The sequence below is a fragment of the Dermochelys coriacea genome, chromosome 24 (genome assembly GCF_009764565.3).
Source record: "Dermochelys coriacea isolate rDerCor1 chromosome 24, rDerCor1.pri.v4, whole genome shotgun sequence".
Lineage (NCBI taxonomy): Eukaryota > Metazoa > Chordata > Testudines > Dermochelyidae > Dermochelys > Dermochelys coriacea.
Genome location: NC_050091.1, coordinates 3985247 through 4004069, shown reverse-complemented (window position 1 = coordinate 4004069; position 18823 = coordinate 3985247). Strand labels below are relative to the sequence as shown.

At 52.2% G+C, this 18823-nt stretch overlaps 1 protein-coding gene across 2 annotated transcripts in view; it reads left to right on the top strand.

Annotated features, from left to right (window-relative positions):
* The window catches only part of NES (nestin), a 61954-nt gene extending 52127 nt beyond the window's left edge, over window positions 1-9827 (top strand). The window contains exons 3-4 of one of the 2 annotated variants that reach the window (XM_038383129.2): window positions 842-915; window positions 3519-9827. In XM_038383129.2, coding sequence (XP_038239057.1) covers window positions 842-915; window positions 3519-7783 — 4339 coding nt within the window. In that variant the 3' untranslated portion in view covers window positions 7784-9827. The remainder of the gene's footprint in view (window positions 1-841; window positions 916-3518) is intronic. The other variant, XM_038383130.1, reaches the window with a different exon arrangement.
* Window positions 9828-18823: the final 8996 nt, after the last annotated feature.

The window sequence follows — 18823 nt, the reverse complement described above, 5'->3', positions numbered from 1 at the left end:
TGGGGGGGCCAGCAAGAGACCCCCCATCCGGGCTCGTTCCAGCTAACAGACAGCATGAGAGGCAGGATGGTCTAGTGGTCAGAACACTCGCCGGGGACTCAGGCGCCCTGGGGTCAATGTCTGGCTCTGCCACAAACTCCCTGTGTGACCTTGGGCGAGTCATGTAGCTACTATGTGCCTCAGTTTCCCCGTGTGTCACACTGCCCGGCCTCGCTGTGTGGAGGGATGTGAGACTTCAAGTTGCTCTGTTTTCAGACGTGTCTAAGGCCAGGTCCAAGCTGGGAGGCTGTGTCAGTGCAGTCCATATGACAGACAGAAGCAGGGCGAGGGTGGACAATCCCTTCCTCAGTTTACTCTGTTCTTTTTACAACCCCTCCGCTTGCTGCAGAGGGGGGTGGGTGACCGTCCCCCAGTTACTTTCCCTCGCGGGACTTCAGTTTCCTCCTTGATGAAATGGAGCGAAACTGGATCCTTTCACCCCATGTCCCTTTGAATTTCAGTGGCAGCTCTTTGTATTCGATTCATCCCCCTGGGATGATTCTTCCGCCTTAGGACGAGGTCCTTATTTATTTAGCTGGGTTTTTTTTTTCTACTGCTATTGATCACTTCGGCCCATCGCTGGGTCCTGTGCTAGCCCCGCAGCCCTGCGATGGCTGGAGAGGTGACAGCACCCACCCCTCCCTGCCCAGCTACAAAGGAGCATCAGGGCACAACTTATACAGCCCTCTTACAGTGTCTATGTACAACGCCGAGCACAGCAGGGCCTAGTCTCACGTGGGGCTTCAGGGAGCTGCTGTACTCCATCTCCACGAATAATACAACATCTGACTGTTTCTTGCAGGACGCTCTTGGAAGCTGAGAGCAGCAGGCTGCAAATACCTTCAGCAGAGTACAAACTGGTCAATGGGTTCAGAGGTAAGAAGGTTTCCTCCTCCCGCAGCTCCCGTATGCCGTCTGGGCCATGCCTGTTGTGTAGGCCAGCCCTGCCGCACCAGGCCGTGAACCAGAGGCCTCCAGAGCTAGCAGCGTGAGCTGCTGCGGCTTGACCTCGCCAGCCAAGGCTCTGTGGCTACCTCCACACTGCAATTGAAAGTCCCGCGGCGCCGAATCTCGGAGCCCGGGTCAATCGACTCAGTTTCGCGGAGCTCGGGCTAAAAATTGCATTGGCGACGATCGAGCCCGGGCTCTGAGCCCCACCCCCCGTCATGGGGACCCCAGAGCCCGGGCTCTCACCCAAGCCTTGATGTTTCCACTGCAATTTTATAGCCCTGCAGCCCAAGCCCCAAACAGTCAGCCATGTCGCCGGTCTTTGATTGCAGTGTAGACGTACCCCATAGGTGGCAGCTACATGTCCTCTGTGGATCGGTCGCAGATGGGGGACACACAGCATATACTCACCAGCGCGGACACGCATGCTCGCCTATTCTGGGGCAGTAGCATCTCATCCCCAAGGAGTGCTAACAAAGCCTGTGGGATCGTCAGAGGATCCGATTGGGAAGCACCCTTGTAACGTTCCCCCACGGTGGAGGAGACGCAGGATGGGGGCACAGGGAGTAGAAAGGGGGTCTTGAGTTATTTCACCTATTTCCCCTCCCCCCCGCCATTTGTAAAATTGCCAGTCCTAAGCCTTCAAAAACCAGGAGTCAGGCCTCTCCACACAAAAAAAATCATGATTTTGGCTTAAAAATCATGATCATTTTTTGTAAATAATATTTTTGAGGTTCTCTGTATTCTCCTTCTGGATTTTGAGTTGTTAGGGCCCATGTTTCCAAGGTTTTCTCTGCAACTACAAAGGTTAGAAACTTTTTTTTTCCCGAATGAAAGCTGAGATTCTCACAGGACTCCTGGAGCTGGGGCTTTAAGAAAAACACCAGGTATCATAAGCTTTACCATAATATTGCAGGAGTTGGCATCAACCACACCTAGGGTGTTGGGAGGTGTAATTAGGTGTGGGTTGAATGCTGAAGTGCATCAGATGGAGGATACTAGACAAGGTATTATTGTTGTCTGGATTCCTCTGGAGCCCTGTAATCAGCCCTGTGTTTCTAATTCATTCATCTAACAATCTGCATGAAAAGTCTTTGAAGCTAGCGTTTGGGGAAATACTGCAGTGTAATTCTAAGCACGTAGAGTAGGCATCATTCACATTTTTAAAAGATCTTACACATTTTTGTTTTCAATTACTATTAAGTAGCAAGGTTTCAGAGTAGCAGCCGTGTTAGTCTGTATTCGCAAAAAAAAAAAGGAGGACTTGTGGCACCTTAGAAACTAACAAATTTATTAGAGCATAAGCTTTCGTGAGCTACAGCATCCGATGAAGTGAGCTGTAGCTCACGAAAGCTTATGCTCTAATAAATTTGTTAGTCTCTAAGGTGCCACAAGTACTCCTTTTCTTTTTATTAAGTAGCAAGTTGCCACTATGCCCATCTGATGTGGAGTAGGACAGTCATTGTCCTTGTCTGTTAAAAAATATGTGATTTTTAAGTTTTATCCACATATTCTGCTTTAGTTACAGCTGTACCACCTTGTTAAATGTCAGTAGGATTGCATGGGAGGGTAGTGTTTGGCTATTAATCCTCCCATCCCATACCTAATTGCTTGAGTAGCGTTCCTGTGCGCTGTCACACAGCTGCTACGTTCCACCCCAGAAGTGGCTGCATTCCAATGATGGACGATTCCTGAATGCATATGGGACGAAATTCATCCCTGTGCCTAGCATGCAGAACAAGTACTTTGCACCACTTAAGTCCCACTTAAGGCTTCAAAATAATTGAGACTCGCGTGGTGCTGGCCCACTGCTGAGGGGTGAATTTTATTCACGGTTTGGAGGAAAGACACCATAGATGCCAACTTTGTGGATGTTCCGGGATTGGAGCACTCACATAAAAAAATTGTGGGTGCTTAGCACCCACCGATGGGCCCTGCTGATCAGCTCCTCCTCTTCCTGCCCCAACACCTCCCGTCCCTCGCAGATCAGCTGTTCAGGAGAGGAGAGGGGGCAGGAAGAGGCAGAGTAAGGGCAGGGCATGCTTGGGGGAGAGGGTGGAACGGGGCAGGAAGAGGCGGGGGGCAGAGGATCGGGGGCGGGAAGAGGTGGGGCGGGAAGAGGCGGGGGTTGGAGCCTTGGGAAAGAGGAGGAGTGGGAGGCGGGGTCTAGGGTGGAACAGGGGTGGAGCACCCCAGGGGAAATCAGAAGGTTGGCGCCTCTGAAAGACGCTAAATAAAAATAATCCTCATGGTATAAGCAGCTGCAACTCTATTGGAGTCACGCATTTGACTGAAGCTTCTTTCCAAAAAGAGATGGAGGATACACCACTTCCTTCGGTAGTTTGTTCCAACAGTTAATCACCCTCGCTTCCATGCCTTCTAACCGGAATTTGTCCAGCTTTAGCCTCAGACTTCAGTTCCTGGTCTACCTCTCTTTGCTAGCTCTTTAGCCGTTGAGTAGCTGGTGTTTTCTCCCTGGGGATACTCTTCTGGTTATTTATTCTGCTTGTTTTCCTCTGTGCTCTTTGCAGATGCCAAGCTGGAAGTGAGTAACAGCAAACTCCAAGCCATGACGCCTGAGAGCAGGAGACTGGTTTCCTGGGACCACCGACTGAGCCCCACCACCTTCCAGAAGGGAGAGAGCAAGATGCAGATACTGAGGAACCAAATCGATTCCCCCAAGCTGCAAGCTGCTGCTGTGCTGCCCAAGAGTGACGGCCCCGTTGCTAGAGAGTTCCAGAAAATCAACTCAGTCCTTCAGTCCCCATTTCTGAAAAGTGCCCAGGCTGTGAGGGATACCGCCACTCCGGGCCATTCAGTCCCCGTCACACTGGGCTCGTCCCACGCTGGAGAGACGATCAAAGCTGCCGAAGCAGAGACGGTGGCCCACTCTTTCTCCCGGGAGCCGTTCGAGAGGCTTGACTCCATGCGCTCCACCGTGCCGGAGCTACGGCCATTGGGATGGTCCGATTCAGACTTGGAACGCAGGAGCCCGGCAGCAGAAGGTGGAGATCCAACCGCAAGCCAGGTGGAAGCAGGTGACGTTGGCCAGGAGGATGAATGTCACGAGGAAGCCAGGAAAGACGTTGAGAAAGATCCCAGTGAAGAACCACCTGGGAAGCTGGCTCCCAAGGATTTGCTCTGTCCCAGCCAGCTAGTCAATGAAGCATTGGAAGATGCACTGAAGGAAGTAATAGATTGTTCCGAACCAGCTGTGGCCTCCAGCCCTCTTCAAGCAGATAGGGCCCCAAATGACATGCATTCTTATGACTCTGCTCCTTTGGAAGAGGCTTATGGACTAGCTGCTTCTCCCAGCACAGAGGTATGGGAAGAAGGAAAGGAGACGGAGTATGAAGGCCGGACGGAAGCCAGTCATCCAGCAGAGCAGCTCCAGGCAGTCAAAGGCACCGAAGCCACAGATGAAATGGATAGTGGCTTGGAGCCCCATTTTGAAGAGGAGACCAGGGAAGCAGACATTCAGGAGTTCCCGGATGTGAAAAGTTCCGCTCAGCAGGACAGAGAGGAGTCACAGTCAGGGCTAGGTGCTTCCACCAAGCAGAATGAAGAAAGCATCCCTGACATTCTAGTCACGGAGGGAAAGCCTGAAATAGAGACCCGGGAGGAAGTGAAATCTTGGGAGCAGAACGAGAGTCAAGAAGAAGAGACACCACCGTCACAGAGCGCAGACATGTGCGGGGAGACTGATGCAGTTTGCAAAAGCACAGAGCGGGGAAGTCCATTAGATGAAGGCGGGCTGGTTTTATCGGGAGCAGAGGTAAAGAGCTGGGAGGCTGGAATAAGTGACCACAGCCAACTACCTCCTGCAGAAGGGAATGTGGAAGAGTTTGACCGAGGTGAAGAAGACCTTGAGGTGGTGAGCACAGAAGCGTTGCATCTGTCAGAAGACGAGGAAAGGCGAGAGCTCTGGAGCCCTTCCAGGGAGAATGAAGAAGACAACTTCCAAACCGAGATGCTGGAAAGTGAATTTCTGCAGGCGGAAATACAAGCAACTCACGCTTTTCCCATGGAAAGTCACCCAGCTTTGGTCATGGAAAGCCCCCAAGAACAGCATCTTAGTGGCACTGAGCAGGAAAAGTCACTTCATGAGACTGATGCCGCAGTAGGAGAGGAAGGGAGGAAAGAGGTGTTCTCCGACCATGAGCTCTTGAGCACCAAAGAGGCCATCTTTGGGGAGGAGACTGTGTCAAAGGCTGAAGAAAACATCCTGGGGGATGAGACCCTGGACAGAACAAGAGAGGACAGTGAAGGGCACAAGGCAAAGCTGGAAGAGGAAACTTTGGGACGCGAGGATCTTGGCACAGATGAGAACGCCTTGAGACATGAAAACTTAAAGCAGGAGGAAGATACCTTGGAGAAGGAGGTTGGGGATCTGCAAGAGAACGGCTTTGAACAAGACATTATGCTGGTGCACGAGGGTCTGGAGAATGTTCAGAGACTGGAGTCCTTGGGCAGAGAGGAAGACGTGGCAGAAGACTGTCAAAGGCACCTGCCAAAGGAGCAGGAAGGGGAGGGTAAGGAAGATGCAGCGGGCTACCCGGAGACAGAGGAAGCCGCTGACATTGCTCTGCAAGAACCAGCCTGGGCAGACACTTTAATGACCAGCACAGAAGGAACAGAAAATGAACGTGGGCAGCTAAAGAGCAGTTTGGGTGCAGAGATAGAAGAAATAATGGGAGATGATGAAGATGATGATGCAGGTCACTTTAAAGGGAGTGAGCATCCCATGCCACACAATGAAACAGAGCAGGAGGCCAGCCCCGGCACAGAGCTGATGGAAGAAGACCAGTGCACCAGCGACAGAGAGCACGAGGACCTCCAGGGCCAACCTGCCCCGCAGTTTGGAGACTCCCCAAGCCATGAAATCAGCAATGAACTGACCGAGGTGCTGGAGGAGCCTTGGGAGAAGATAGACAATGAGGGTGAAGCTGGGGGAGAACTCTGCGAAGAACCTAGAAGGCCGGAGAACATAAACACGGCCTCCCAGGCACTAGGTGACTCTTCAGAATCTGAGGACTCCCTGGGATCCCTGGAGGATGTCTCCCCCAATGCCTCCCAGAAAATGGAAGGGATGGAGGAGGAATTGGAAAGCGGCAAGAGGCTTATGTTGGAGGAAACGCTGCCAGACAGCACACCCCTGCGCTTCTATGAAAAGGAGGCGCTGACTAAGCCGCCAGTAAGTGATGATGGTGGAGATTCACCACCAGCCCCCGAAAGCACTGCGGTTTCCCCAGACGACGTAGGACAGCTGGAGAGCAGGGCCACACCCACAAGCCCCCAACAGAAGGAAAGTAATGAGGAGGATGAATCTGGCCCGGTGTTGGCAAGAACATCGGAGCGCGCGGAGGAAGAAGGAGGTTATTTCATGGTTTCGGCGCCCAGCCAAGAGACGCCCAGTCTGGAGGAAGCTGAGGTTTCGGAGGACTTCGAAGAAATCAAGGTCAATACATTAAATCTCGCTGCAGACGATCCAGAAATGCTCATGGCGCCATCCGAAGTGCCGAGGGATGAGAGACTCTTTGAGGCTAAATCGGAAGAGGAGGCAGAAGGAACCGTTGAACAGGAGAGCGATGTGGGCAAAGAAAGTGAGAGTAGAGAGTTTCCTCCAGAGGAGAGCAAGCCCCAGCACTCCGATTTCACCTGGGAGCCAGAAAAGGAGGATGGTTTCCCAACCAAAGCAAGTGACTGCGGCATCATTGCAGGTGATGCTCAAACGGAGAGTGACAGAATGTTGGATGCTACTGAGCCTGGTGACCTAGACCCTGAAGATGCTCAGAAGGTTTCTCCGTTGACCAGCATGGCTGACCTAGGGGAGATTGTGTTGGAAGGGCAACTGCCTCTTAGCCAGAAAGGAAGCCCAGATTCCAGCAGCCCTCTCTCCTCTGAGGATGAGTCACCCAATGTCACCCAATACCATCCGGGTTCTGATCCAGAGGTCAGTGGAGGACTTCACCCCAGGCAGCCAAAGGATGCTACAGAGATAAATCAAAGTGGCATGGACCACTCCATGGAGACAGTAGCAAAGATTCCGGCAGATGTCATGAAAGACTCGGACATCCTGGAGATTGTGGAGCAAGCTCTGGAGTTTAACCAAGAGCTGATGTTGGGCGCGAGGCTTTCAGAGCTGCACACTGGAGATGAACAGGAGGCTGCAGGTGGGGTTGACGTGTCAGACCAGACCCAAGAGGTTGGGAGAGATGGCAGCATGAGTGAGACAGGGGTTCTGCAGGAGACTCTTCTGGACTCCTCACCGCATGCCAAGGAACTGATGACATCCAGCCACATTTGGACGGAGAGCAACACAAACGGAGAACTGAATGGGCTGCAAGGAGAGCAGATATTGAATGGGATCTCAGACCTGAAGCCACTCACCGATCAGAACGACTGTGCAAAATCCAGAGGGCACGAGGTGAGGTCTTCTGGGGACGAATTCTTTGGGAAGGTCACCATCACCCAGGAATTGCAGGGAGAGGACCCAGAGGCCTTCCCCATCTCGGAAACGATGCTAAGCCAGAGCCTGTTGCAAACACCAGACTACGAAGAAGGCCATGGAGCTGGAGAAGAACACTCCAAGAAAGGCCAGGTCTCCAATGAAACTGACAACAGCAAATTCACTGACATAATGCAGAGCGCTCACATGCAAAGACAGGACCTTGAGGCTCAGACCATCTCTGTCCCATCCCCTTTTGGAGACGATGTCTTTCACCTGGGACCCAGCCAGCATCTGAAATTCCAGCTCAAAGATGACCAAGAATCATGGTCTTCAGAAGATGACTGAAGGGGTCCAGGAACACACTGACCACAGACACATCACAGCTGTTACTTCTGCTCAAGTGAAACCATGTAATTGTAGGGCAGATGTGGTATCTTCACCCCAGTCTCCTCTAATAGTTGGCCCCCTTCTAAACTTAAAATAGGCCATTTTCTATTGACAATCGGAAGCAGCATTTAGGAAATTGACCTTTGTAACACTTACCAATTTTGTAATGATTTTTTTTTAACACACTTGTTTGGATTTTCATTTTAAACACTTGAGAATTAAATTCCAGTGTTCTGTAGAATGTAGCAAAGTAGAATCAGGGGCTTGGGGTTCGGCCCTATCTCCGTGGGGTACACAGTTCACAGAGAGTAACACACAAGCTCTGCACTGCTGTAAGCATTGGCTACATCCATTCCCACACCGGGGAAAATTCACCCTCTTGGGTGCAACACGAAGGCATTTAGGATTGGGAGGAACGCACCCATCATATTTTTTAATTACTTTTTTCATAACAAATATGCATTGGACCTGACTCTCAATTATCCTCTGGCCCCATTACACCACTCGGGCAGTGCGTAACTATAATTCACATCCATGGTAAGGCCCCATTACATGAGCAGGCCTTAGAGTAAATAAGAATCGGGCTCATTTTTCCTCCTCCATGGCTGCTCTAGAATTGTTTAATTTCAGTCTTCTGGTTTGTCTGTTAGCGTGTAAATTAAATACCTTTGTAAACAAAGCAATGTCTTTACAAGACCTTCACTGCCTTTTTTTTTAATCTAAATGACTACGGTCCATTGGCATGTGAGTGGGGAAAATGACCTCGATCCACAGCAAAATACATTCTGACAGCACTTGCAAAGATTACTGAGTTGCAAAGGCTGAGGTTGCTTTCACACGCCAGGTCTAGAGAACCACCCGCCATCCTTTTAGGACAGCGCTCCTCTGAGAGCAATGAAGGTCTCCTCTGAGCTGGGGTTGTCTTGTCTATTTCCAGCATCAGATGTGAAATACACCAGTCAAGAGAGAAATCATCACCCAGAGTAAAATGGGCTCTATTCTACATGGTCCTTTTTTCCCCTTGAAACATACTAAGTCTGAAAGAGTGTTCCCAGGAATCGTGGTTGGGTATTGGCCAAGATAACAATACAAGATACAGCTGAGACAACCACCTGTATTGTTGCCTCTAGTTTTAATGAGGAGGACATCAGGAACTCAGCTAAGCTGGAAGGCAAACTTTTTCCAGGGCATCTTCCTCCCTGTTGTGAACACCTTGCTAGGTCTGTCCTGTGTACCTGCACCCCCTACCTGCAATGATCAGACAGTTATGCCATGTGTGCCTTGTGGGGATGAGAGAGACACTTCACGCTGGTTAGGTCCACACATTGACCTGCATATACACAGGGTTAGATCCTCAGCTGGTGTATATCCTATCTCCTTTGAAGTCAATGGGCCAGATCCCCAGGGGGTATATATCAGCACTGCTCCATCAGAGCGTGTGAAAAAACAACCATTTACACCAGCTGAAGATATGGCCCAACACATCCAAAATGTCTCATTACCTCCCCTCCTGTTGATCTAACAAAGATCCTGGACTAAACAACCTAATCACATTGATTTAGGGCTAGCTCCCTCTTCCCAACCAACCATGAATGGATGGTGGTCACTCAAATTCTTCACCAAGGGAGGAAATGACTGTTATGGAGTTTGTCCAACTCATTCATTGCTAGTCCTGATCTGAAAAAGAATGAGACTTTCTTTTTTTTTTTCTTCCCTGTGCTGAGCTGTGACGGAGCTTGCAGGGCTGTTGTCGGTTCTGGGACGTATATGAAGATGATACAGTGTAACCCAAAGACAAGTGGACGCCTTTGCAGGCTGGTTGCTTTGAATCCTCGCTGACGGCTTTGAAGCGGACGGCGCCGATCGGCCGCTCCCACCGAGCCTTCTGCTCTGCTGCCGTGTCCTTTACGCTCATAACGCCAGCTGAGACATGCCAGATGAGCCACGCAATGTATTCTGTGCCTCGTCTATCATTTAATAAAGCAACCGGCTTCCCACCTCAATGGTTTGGTGTCTTGCCCTTTACTTGGCCACCTGTCCCATAAAATTTCAAAGCAATATACCAACCTGCTGAGCTAGTCTGGACACTCCGCAGACATTTGTTCCAAGTCACAGAGCTGAGCCGTAATTGTAAACATTTGTGGTGTGTCTAGATTAGTGGTCTCTCTGGGGCAGAGCCTGTTTTTTTTTGTTCTGTGTTTGTGCAACACCTCGCACCATGGGGTCCTGGGCCATGACTGGGGCCCCCAGTGTACTGGTGCAATACAAGTAAGAAATCCCAATGGGCTAAAGTTGGGTTACTTGGCAATCAGTTAGTTGAGTTAAAACAGCAGCAAAAACTCTAGCCTAGACAAACCCTCAGTAAAACGGCTGCTGGCAAAGTGGAATGAAAGTCACCAACGATTCCGCAGCATCCTCCGGCCCACCAAGACTTTCACTTGAAGTGCAGCTATTCTGTGTGGGCCCGGGGGGAGGAGACGGAAGCGGGATTCCACTCTCCGTGCTCAGAGCCTTGGTAAAAGCTCCATGGAGTTTGAATGGAACGTGGCTAACATCTGGGGGTGAAGTCATCTCTCTCTTTTGATCTTCTGCAAGTGACTGCCTCTTTAAAGAGTCTTAGTAATCCTTCCCCCACCTCCGCTCTCAGAGCGACCAATGTTTAGCTGCCTCCACCAGCCCATAGACATCTGCTGTGTTTAGGGAGCAGAGACAAAAGGGCTGGTTATTGACGTACCTAGAGAATATTCCCATGCTCTTCCTTTGGGGTGCTACCTGTGGACAATTCCAGGACTCAGCTTAATTTCTCGGTGCCCGAGGGATTTTAAGGCAGGCCAAGAGCTCTTCTGGGCATGGGGAAGCTGGAGCAATAGCAGGATCATAGAGGGTGCAGCCTGGGCTGCAGTGATCCAAAATGATGCCACCTGGCACAAGAAACCTGGCACAATGCACCAGCATATATTTTATTGCAGCGGGCCAATGTCTGGGCAGATTCATGCAGGGGCTGGAGACAGGAGGATTAGATGGATTTCAGAACTGAGCTTATACCTGCTTGAGCTCATTGTGTTGTCCTGAAAGCTGGGGAAACATCCCTGGTACCCAGTCAAGAGGCCTGGGGATACAGAGGGATTGCCCCAATTCTGCCATCAGCATAACTTCACCCAAAGCAGGGCAGGGCTGCTGGATTGTACTCCTCCATCCATCTGATGCATGATACCCCAGCCTCTCCTGGACTGTCTCCCTTATATATCTGCCCCCCATCAGCACAGTATCTGACACCTCACAATTTAAATGCATTCACTGGCTCATCTCTGTTTTATAGATGGAGAAATTAAGGCCTAGAGATCTTCACATGTCTTTAGGCCCCTTATTCCCATGGGCTGCAGGTGACTTGCCCTAGATCACATAGGAAATGTGTGCTAAAACAGGGACTTGTACAAGTCCCCAGGTTCCCACCTCCTAGGCTGGGGCCCTAGCCACTGGACCATCTTTCCTCCCGCTTAGCCTCACACCTACTTATCGATGATGTTCAATTCCCAGCCATCGCCCTGCTTAGGCATCAATCCTCGGAGCGGCCCATTGGGTCGCTCAAGGGGTCAGGAGAGAGAAGTGCTGCTAAAGCAGCTAACAGAGGGATTATTGTGGGGCAGGTCCTCAGATCCGGATCTGGCCCTGCCTGGCATTAACTTCCACCTCTCTTCCCAAGTGAATGAAGCTAATCTGGAATAAGCACACCCACACATGGAGTTAATCAGGAGTAGTTGCCCTTGTAGACAAGCCCCTAGTGTAGAAGGCAGGCCTCAGTTTCCCTACTGTGGAATGGCAATGGTACTTCTCAGAGGTGTGGTCAGGGAATCCTTGGAGGAGGAGCTCGGCTACTCTGTTGATTCCCTCTACATCCAGAAACCGATGAAGAAGAGCAGCTGGGACTTGCAGCTGCCTCACTGATCCCTGAGCCAAACGGATTCCTGCAGAATCACCCTCAGTGTAATTGAATGCCAAGCCAGTGGAGACTGGCGGGCGGGAGATTCCAAACCCAGCTATTTGTGAGCGCCGCTGGGAAGCGCCAGGGCAGGGTGCCGTTGATTTAGCCATGAGACAGCAGAATGCAGCTGCTCTTTCTACGGATTCCTGACCGGCTGCCTGCAAGATGTGTCATCTGGGATGGGCTGATGCAACTCCCCCAGGAGCGGGGATGTATTTTAAGAGGCAAGACGATCACTGAGATTCCGCTTTTCCCCTCCCCTCGGCCATCCCCCGGCAGGAGAGAAGATGCTGCTGCAGGAGAGGGGTAACTAGGCGAGGGGGTCTCTGGCCTGCGATATACAGGAGGTCAGGCCTGATGATGCGGCCTGTGAATCTAAACTCCCTTCTGCCTCCCAGTTGTCCGATCCCTGGGGTACCACCCTCTCAGCTGGGCCGTGTGAGCCCGAGGACCAAACAGAGCTGGGGTTAGTTGCAGTGTGGTGGGAAATTGACTTGTGCCCTGGTCCTCAAATGTCTTTAGGTGCCATCAAGAGGCGTTAGGCACCTAAATACCTGGGCAGCATGAGTTGCTCCTCGAAGATCAGCCCTTTTCTGTGCTGTGCCCAGGGGCGATAGGCCCATTCGCTCCTTGGCTCCGTCCCTCCCCCGCTGCTCCTCCCATGCTCCCTGCACCACAGTCCCAGAGACTTTGTCCCCGGATGTGGCCTCTACCACTTGCCCCTGAAAACTAGCCAGAGGAGGCTACGGCTGGGAGGTGCCACAATCTCCTTGCTGCGGGGAAGTGGGGGGATCTGAACATCTGCAACTCCTGCCACCGTTACAGCGCTCAGTGTCTACTACAATGAGCCCCATGGCGAGGCGCCTTATCCCAGAGTCACCCCTAGTCAGAATCTCTGCTCTACTTGGGAGAGGCAGCTTGGGCATCCCGCAGAACTTCTGGGTTCTATTCCTGGTTGGCTACTGGCTCGCTGGGGGATTCTGGGCCAGTCCCTTTCCCCGCACCCTACCTCAGTTTCCCTCCACTGTAAAATGGAGGTTGTGATGTTTCCTTCCCCACAGTGGAGGTGGGACAATGGATTTATGAACATCTGAGAAGGGCTCAGATAATGGGGGGCTGTATAACCACCCAGGGAGAAAGTGATGGCTCACCGGGAGGAAAGTTTTACTGCTCTTTAATTCTCCCTGGCTCAGTTGACTCTAAGGTCACACAAGGAGTCAGTGGCAGAGCTGGGGAATCGAACTCAGGAGTCCTGCTACCCAGGCCTGCGGCTTGGCCAACAAACCTTCCATGTGTCCACGATGAGCATGAGTGGGGATGTCAGCACGGCATGTGGCAGCTAGTCTCAGAGCCTGGGTCTGCAGACTCAGGCTAACGCTACAGCCCTACAAAATAGCTGTGTAGATGGCCAGACTCAGGCTCTGAGGCCAAGTGGGGGTGGTCACAGAGCCCAAGTCATAATGTCGACAGGGCTGTTTATAGCTCTGTAGCACCAGCCCGAGGCTCTTGACCCGGGGTCTCAGGCTTGCTACCATGGGCTGTGGCGATGTACCCAGTGCTGGAAAGGAATTGCCCAGGGGAGCAGGCGTTAATGGGGCCCAATGCAGGCTGAGGGGGAGAAGGGGTGCTGTTGCAAGAAAGAAGTGGCAGCTCCCTGGTGGCAGACGGCCGTGAGCAAAGCTCTGCTTTATTTAATGAGGGACGGAGGCAGGACATGGCTCCTTGGGGGCATCTAGTGACTGGAAATAAATGAGCACGCTGGAGACCAACTGATGCCCTTTAATGGCTGCAGGCTAGCGCCTCACATGACATGATATAAATACTTTGGTAACTAGGGGCCTGCTGTACCCAGTGGAGAGGGGCTGAGATGTGGCTAGAGACCCCCAGGAATTATGCAGGCAGCACCAGCCAGCCTGCCTCCTTCCCACTGCGCTGCTGGAGAGAGGTCAAGGAAAGCGGTAAGTGCTCAGTGCCCAGGAAAAATCAAGCCACCGAGGTGTGGATTTGGATTCTGGTGGCCAGCTATTGGCACCCGCATTTGAAAAATATTGGCTTCCACTGCCCTGTGCCTCAGTTTCCCCATCTGTGCCATGGGTAGGCGCACAGGACTGGGAGCCAGAACTCCTGGGTTCTGGGTCCAGCTGTGCCACAGACTCCCTCTGTGACCTTTGGTCATGTCACTTTAAAAAAAAAATCCCACTGTGCCTCAGTTTCCCCACCTGCAGAATGAGGGAAACAAACCTTAGACACCCTTTACCAGAAGGGTCTTTAAAATAGGATCATTATTGCCTGTGGCTACCAAGCTGATCTTCAAGGGTTGCTGGAAAACTCCTGCTTGGGTGCTTAGAGAGATCTGATTTAACAAGGTCAGCTCTTGTGGGCGAGCGAATAGCCACCCCAGCTGTACCTCGAGGGGCAGCGTCTGGCCTACTCACATCCCGAGCTCTTTTCTTTGTGGCGCCAACATCTTGTGCCCTCGTTCCGCTGGCCCGTTGGGGCTTGAAATGCCAAGACCAGTGTATGATCCAAGTCAATCAGGCCTTTGTACGTTATCTGCTGAGCCACCACACACAGGCTGTGGGTACCATAAAAATCTATCCCTGCGAGGGAGAAGAATGGGGGTCTTTGTGCGAGGCAAAGAGGAGAGACAGAGGGCGAGAGGGCTGAGTCACCCGCAAGCCCGATAGTCACCGCTGACGCTGCAGCTTTATGGGTACACGCTATCCGTGCACGGATGGGCTGGGCTGGCACCAGAGTCCAGGTCAATGGAGAGGGGCCAGAATGGGCATAACCCAGGCTCCTCGCATTTGGGTTGTGAGTTGAAAGCATGTGCCACTGACTCGGTATGCTCTTTGCACTGTGCATCTTCCTGCCCTGTGTGAAACTGGCATAAGCACTCTGCCTCTGGCCTGTTCCCGGCCCCTGGCATAGGGAGCGGATCAGGCTGTGGCCAGAATGCATTGCTGGGGGGGGCTAATCTCTGCTTCTCGGGGAGGCAGATGGGGGTGCGTAGCCAGAGCAAACTGCATTGTGGCTGTTTTCTGCTTCCCAAAGCCCCTAGTGTGGGCTGAGGAAATCTGGCCCTGCTACAGCAGTCCTTTAAGTTAGTCCGGCAACATTCTCATTTTTTGGTAAGAAACCAGAGAAGGGTAGCGCGTGAGCCAGAGAACTCCGCGTCATTGCCATATGTCCTTCGTAACTATTTGACTAGCCCCTTGCATCCAAGCAACAAATCGCTCTGACATCAAGTTTATTTTTATTATTAACATATCACCCCCAGTTTAGTTACAGGGAAACTGAGGCACGCAGTGCCGGAGTGTTGCCCAAAGTCACCCAGCCCTCCAGTGCCAAAGCAGGAGAAAGAACTCTGGAGTCCAGATTGCCAGTGCTTGCCTGCTGTAACCCCTAGACCACATTGCCTACCCAGAGAACCCAGGAGTCCTGACTCCCAGTCCGCAGCTCCCACTGCTGGATCAATGTTTTCAGATGAGCATCTCTCCCACCTCTGACCAGAGCCGCTAAATCTGGCATTCTCCAGCCATTACCCCTGCCCCAGCAGATCCTTCGGCCTGCTTCTCCTTCCCCTAGGCCAGTGCTCCCCCAAGGGGCACAGCCTTGCCCGGGCAATGCATGGCTGCCATTGGCCTTGTTTGGCTGGCTGCCCGCTGCCCGGCTGTCTCTCTTCCTTGCCCACGCTCGTAATTTAGTTTGGAGGTAGCGAGAGGCCTAAACCAACAACGGCCCCCGTCCAGCTATTGTGGGGAAGGCTGGAGTCGAAGTCTGATAAGGGCTAATATTTAGCTGGCCTTTCCAGCCCAGCTGTTTCCTTTTAAGGGCAAATTCACTCTTTGGGATGGTAACCAAATAATAATAATCATAGTAAAAAACAAACCCTTGGTCGTTGATTCAGGCACACGGCCTGCATTGAATCACAAGCTGGCCACAGTCGCTTTTCCAGCTCCTGGCCGGTACACAGACGCCTGAGTGCAGGGGAGTCACATTGTAGCCTGTTTTCGGGGCCTTGTTTCATGGTGCGTCTCATGGAGACAGCGTAGGGTTACCACTGCTGAGATTCAGAAAAAGGCCCCGCCTGCCCCACCCCGTACCTTACCCTCCCCTGATGGCAGGCTTTGGGTCCATCCCGCTTCCCGGGCGTCAGCACCGAGAGGCACTGCCGTAGTTTCAGCAGATTGAGGGCTTGGCACCCAGGTGCCATGCCAGCCAGGCACCAACCTCCCCGCCATGAGACGTGCATGCGGTAGTGACTAGAGCTTTACAGAGGGAACCTTGGCGCAAAGTGGCAGGGGGGGGCAAATTGGCACTCGTCACGTTCTCACCGGCACCAGGCTAGGCAGTATAAAAACCAGCCACCCTAGGGCAGCGAGACCTGGCCAGCACCCCAGCAGGGCTGGCAGGCCAAGATTTGCCACAGTGGCTAGTGATTTGGGGCACTTGCGATGCCTTAAAGGGACCTGGCTTTTAGAGGGTTGGTGGCTCAGAACTGCCTGAAAACCAGGTCACTTCAAGTTGAGCACCTGAAAACGGAAGGAAAAACCATCTCACCTCTAGTCACTTTCAAAAATCTTGTCCCTGCGTCCTACACCCAGCTCTAGGAGGGGAGGGGTGTCCAGTGATTTGAGCCAGGAGACTGGGAGTCGGTATGCCCGGTTCTAGGCCCAGCTCTGGGAGGGGAGTAGGGTCTACTGGTTTGAGCAGGGGGACTGGCTCGTTTCTGAACCCTCCCCGATTTATCCGCATCCTTCTTGAATTGCGGACGCCAGGACTGGACACAGGATTCCAACAGCAGTTGCACCAGAACCAAATACAGCGGTAACATAACGTCTCTGCTCCTACTCGAGATTCCCCCCATTTGTGCATCTCAGGCTCACACCAGAGCATCGGACTGGGAGCTCATGGTCAGCTGATTATCCACCATGACCCCAAGTCGTTTTCAGCAGAACCTCTGCTTCCCAGGATAGACTCCTCTGGCCTGTAAGTATGGCCCACGTTCTGTGTTCCTCGGTGTGTGATTGTACATGTGGCTGCCTTGGAATCCATATTGTTGGCTTGCGGGCCAGTTTACCAATCGTTCCAGATCACGCTGGATCAGCGACCTGTCCTCTTCTTTATTTACCACTCCCCCAATCTTTCTGCCATCTGCATACTTTGTGGGTAACGCTTTTATGCTTTTGGACTGGGACTCAGTAGACCCAGGTTCCAGTCCCAGCTCTGCCACTGATCTACTGGGTGACCTTGGGCAAGTCACCTCCCTGCTCTGTGCCTCAGTTTCCCCAAAACTAAAAAGAAGGTAATGATACCGACCTGTTTGTAAAGCGCTTTGAGATCTGTTGACGAAACGTGCTAGATAAGAGCTAGGGAGTGATGATTGTTGTTGTTGTTGCTTTCTGTGTGTGGAAGAGTGTGTGGAGAACTAACCACACCCCATGTCTGCCAAACCACACCCCCTTTGGGGCCCTGGAAGCACCAGCTGCTGTAGCAGCAATGCACTCACCCGCCAGCAGACCACGCTGAATCCCTAGGCTCCACCTCCTTCTGGGGCTGGGTCCATGTGGTTCTAGCCCCCAGACATCTTGTCTGGCCTTCGCCCTGTGCCAGCCAACCCCAGTGCTGGGGTCCCTTTGGTTGCCGTTCCCCCTCTCCTGGGAGATGGAGATCTAGTTCCACCATCTGGCCCCACTTGGCCACTTCTGTCACCACTTGGGCAGTGAGGAATGTGTTTAATTTCACCAGGAATTTCTGCCTCTTTTGTCACTACATTTCTTTGTGCCACCTCCCCCTTCCAGCTCCTTCACTTCACCTCCCTGGCAGGCTTCGAGAGGCAGGGGAGGGGATGCTGCCTTCTGATTTTCCCTAAGCTTTTGTCCTCAATCCTCCCTGATCCTTCCCTAGTCTTAGGTCTGTTGTTGACTTGGGGCTTGCATACTCCATTGCTTCTGTGGGCCGTGCTGATTGCAAACCGCAGGGGCTCTGGCCATCCTTCCATATCCCCCTCAAACACTCCATGTGCCCCTCTCCCAGTCCCCTTTATTCCAGGGACTCCCTGCAAGCCCATCTGTAAAATGGGGCTACTGATACTGACCTGCTTAGTAAAGTGCTTCGAGATCTATTGGTGGGAAGGGCTAGATAAGACCCAACCTGGATTCAGCAGCTCCGACCACACCTGACACCGGGCTTCCGACTGTATCAAGAAGACCCCGAAACTAAGTCAAAACACACCCAAAACTTGTAACTGACAAGAAGTCACTGGCCCAAATCTAACTCCCGTCCTTGTAGCCATAATTATCCGGCCTTGTTAAATCTAGTCAGCGGAGCACACGTAATCTGAATTGGGGGACTGTGGGGTCTTTTATGGGGGGGGATTGGTATGTGCAAGGCAGAGCATTGGTGTTGTTCACTGTCCATGCTCATATGCACCCACATTGTGAATATTCTCACACACACACCTTTGCATGCTGGGTATGTAGTCACAGCGATCCAACACACGAGCGCAATCACACTGTCACACATGCAGACACATACACACACGCGCCTTGTCACATGCAAATCCACACACACAAAGCCCAGTCACAAACAGTCTCTCGTGCACTTACGTACACAAACGCTCCAGCGCATTCGTCCAGATGCCCAGTCTCTCTCACATGTACGTACAAGCCCAGTCACAGAGGCAGTCTCTCTCGTGCGCACACGCGGGCACACATATGGTGAATATTTTCCAGCACTCTCCCCCTGCATGAAATGAAACAAAACAACACTGGCCCATGCGAGGCCACGAAAGAGACCCTTCCCGGGGCCCATGCACCTGGGCAAAGAGAATGGACATCGCTAAAGCCGCAACTCACACTCTATTTCATTACTCTGGTTCCACTTTTCGTGGAAGCAAGTCCTTCCCTTAGGCCCGGGCCGCACCTAACAGCTAGATTGACCTAGCTACAGCGCTGTGAAAAACGTCACACCCTGAGCATAGATGCGGCTAGGTCGACAGAAGAACCCTTCCA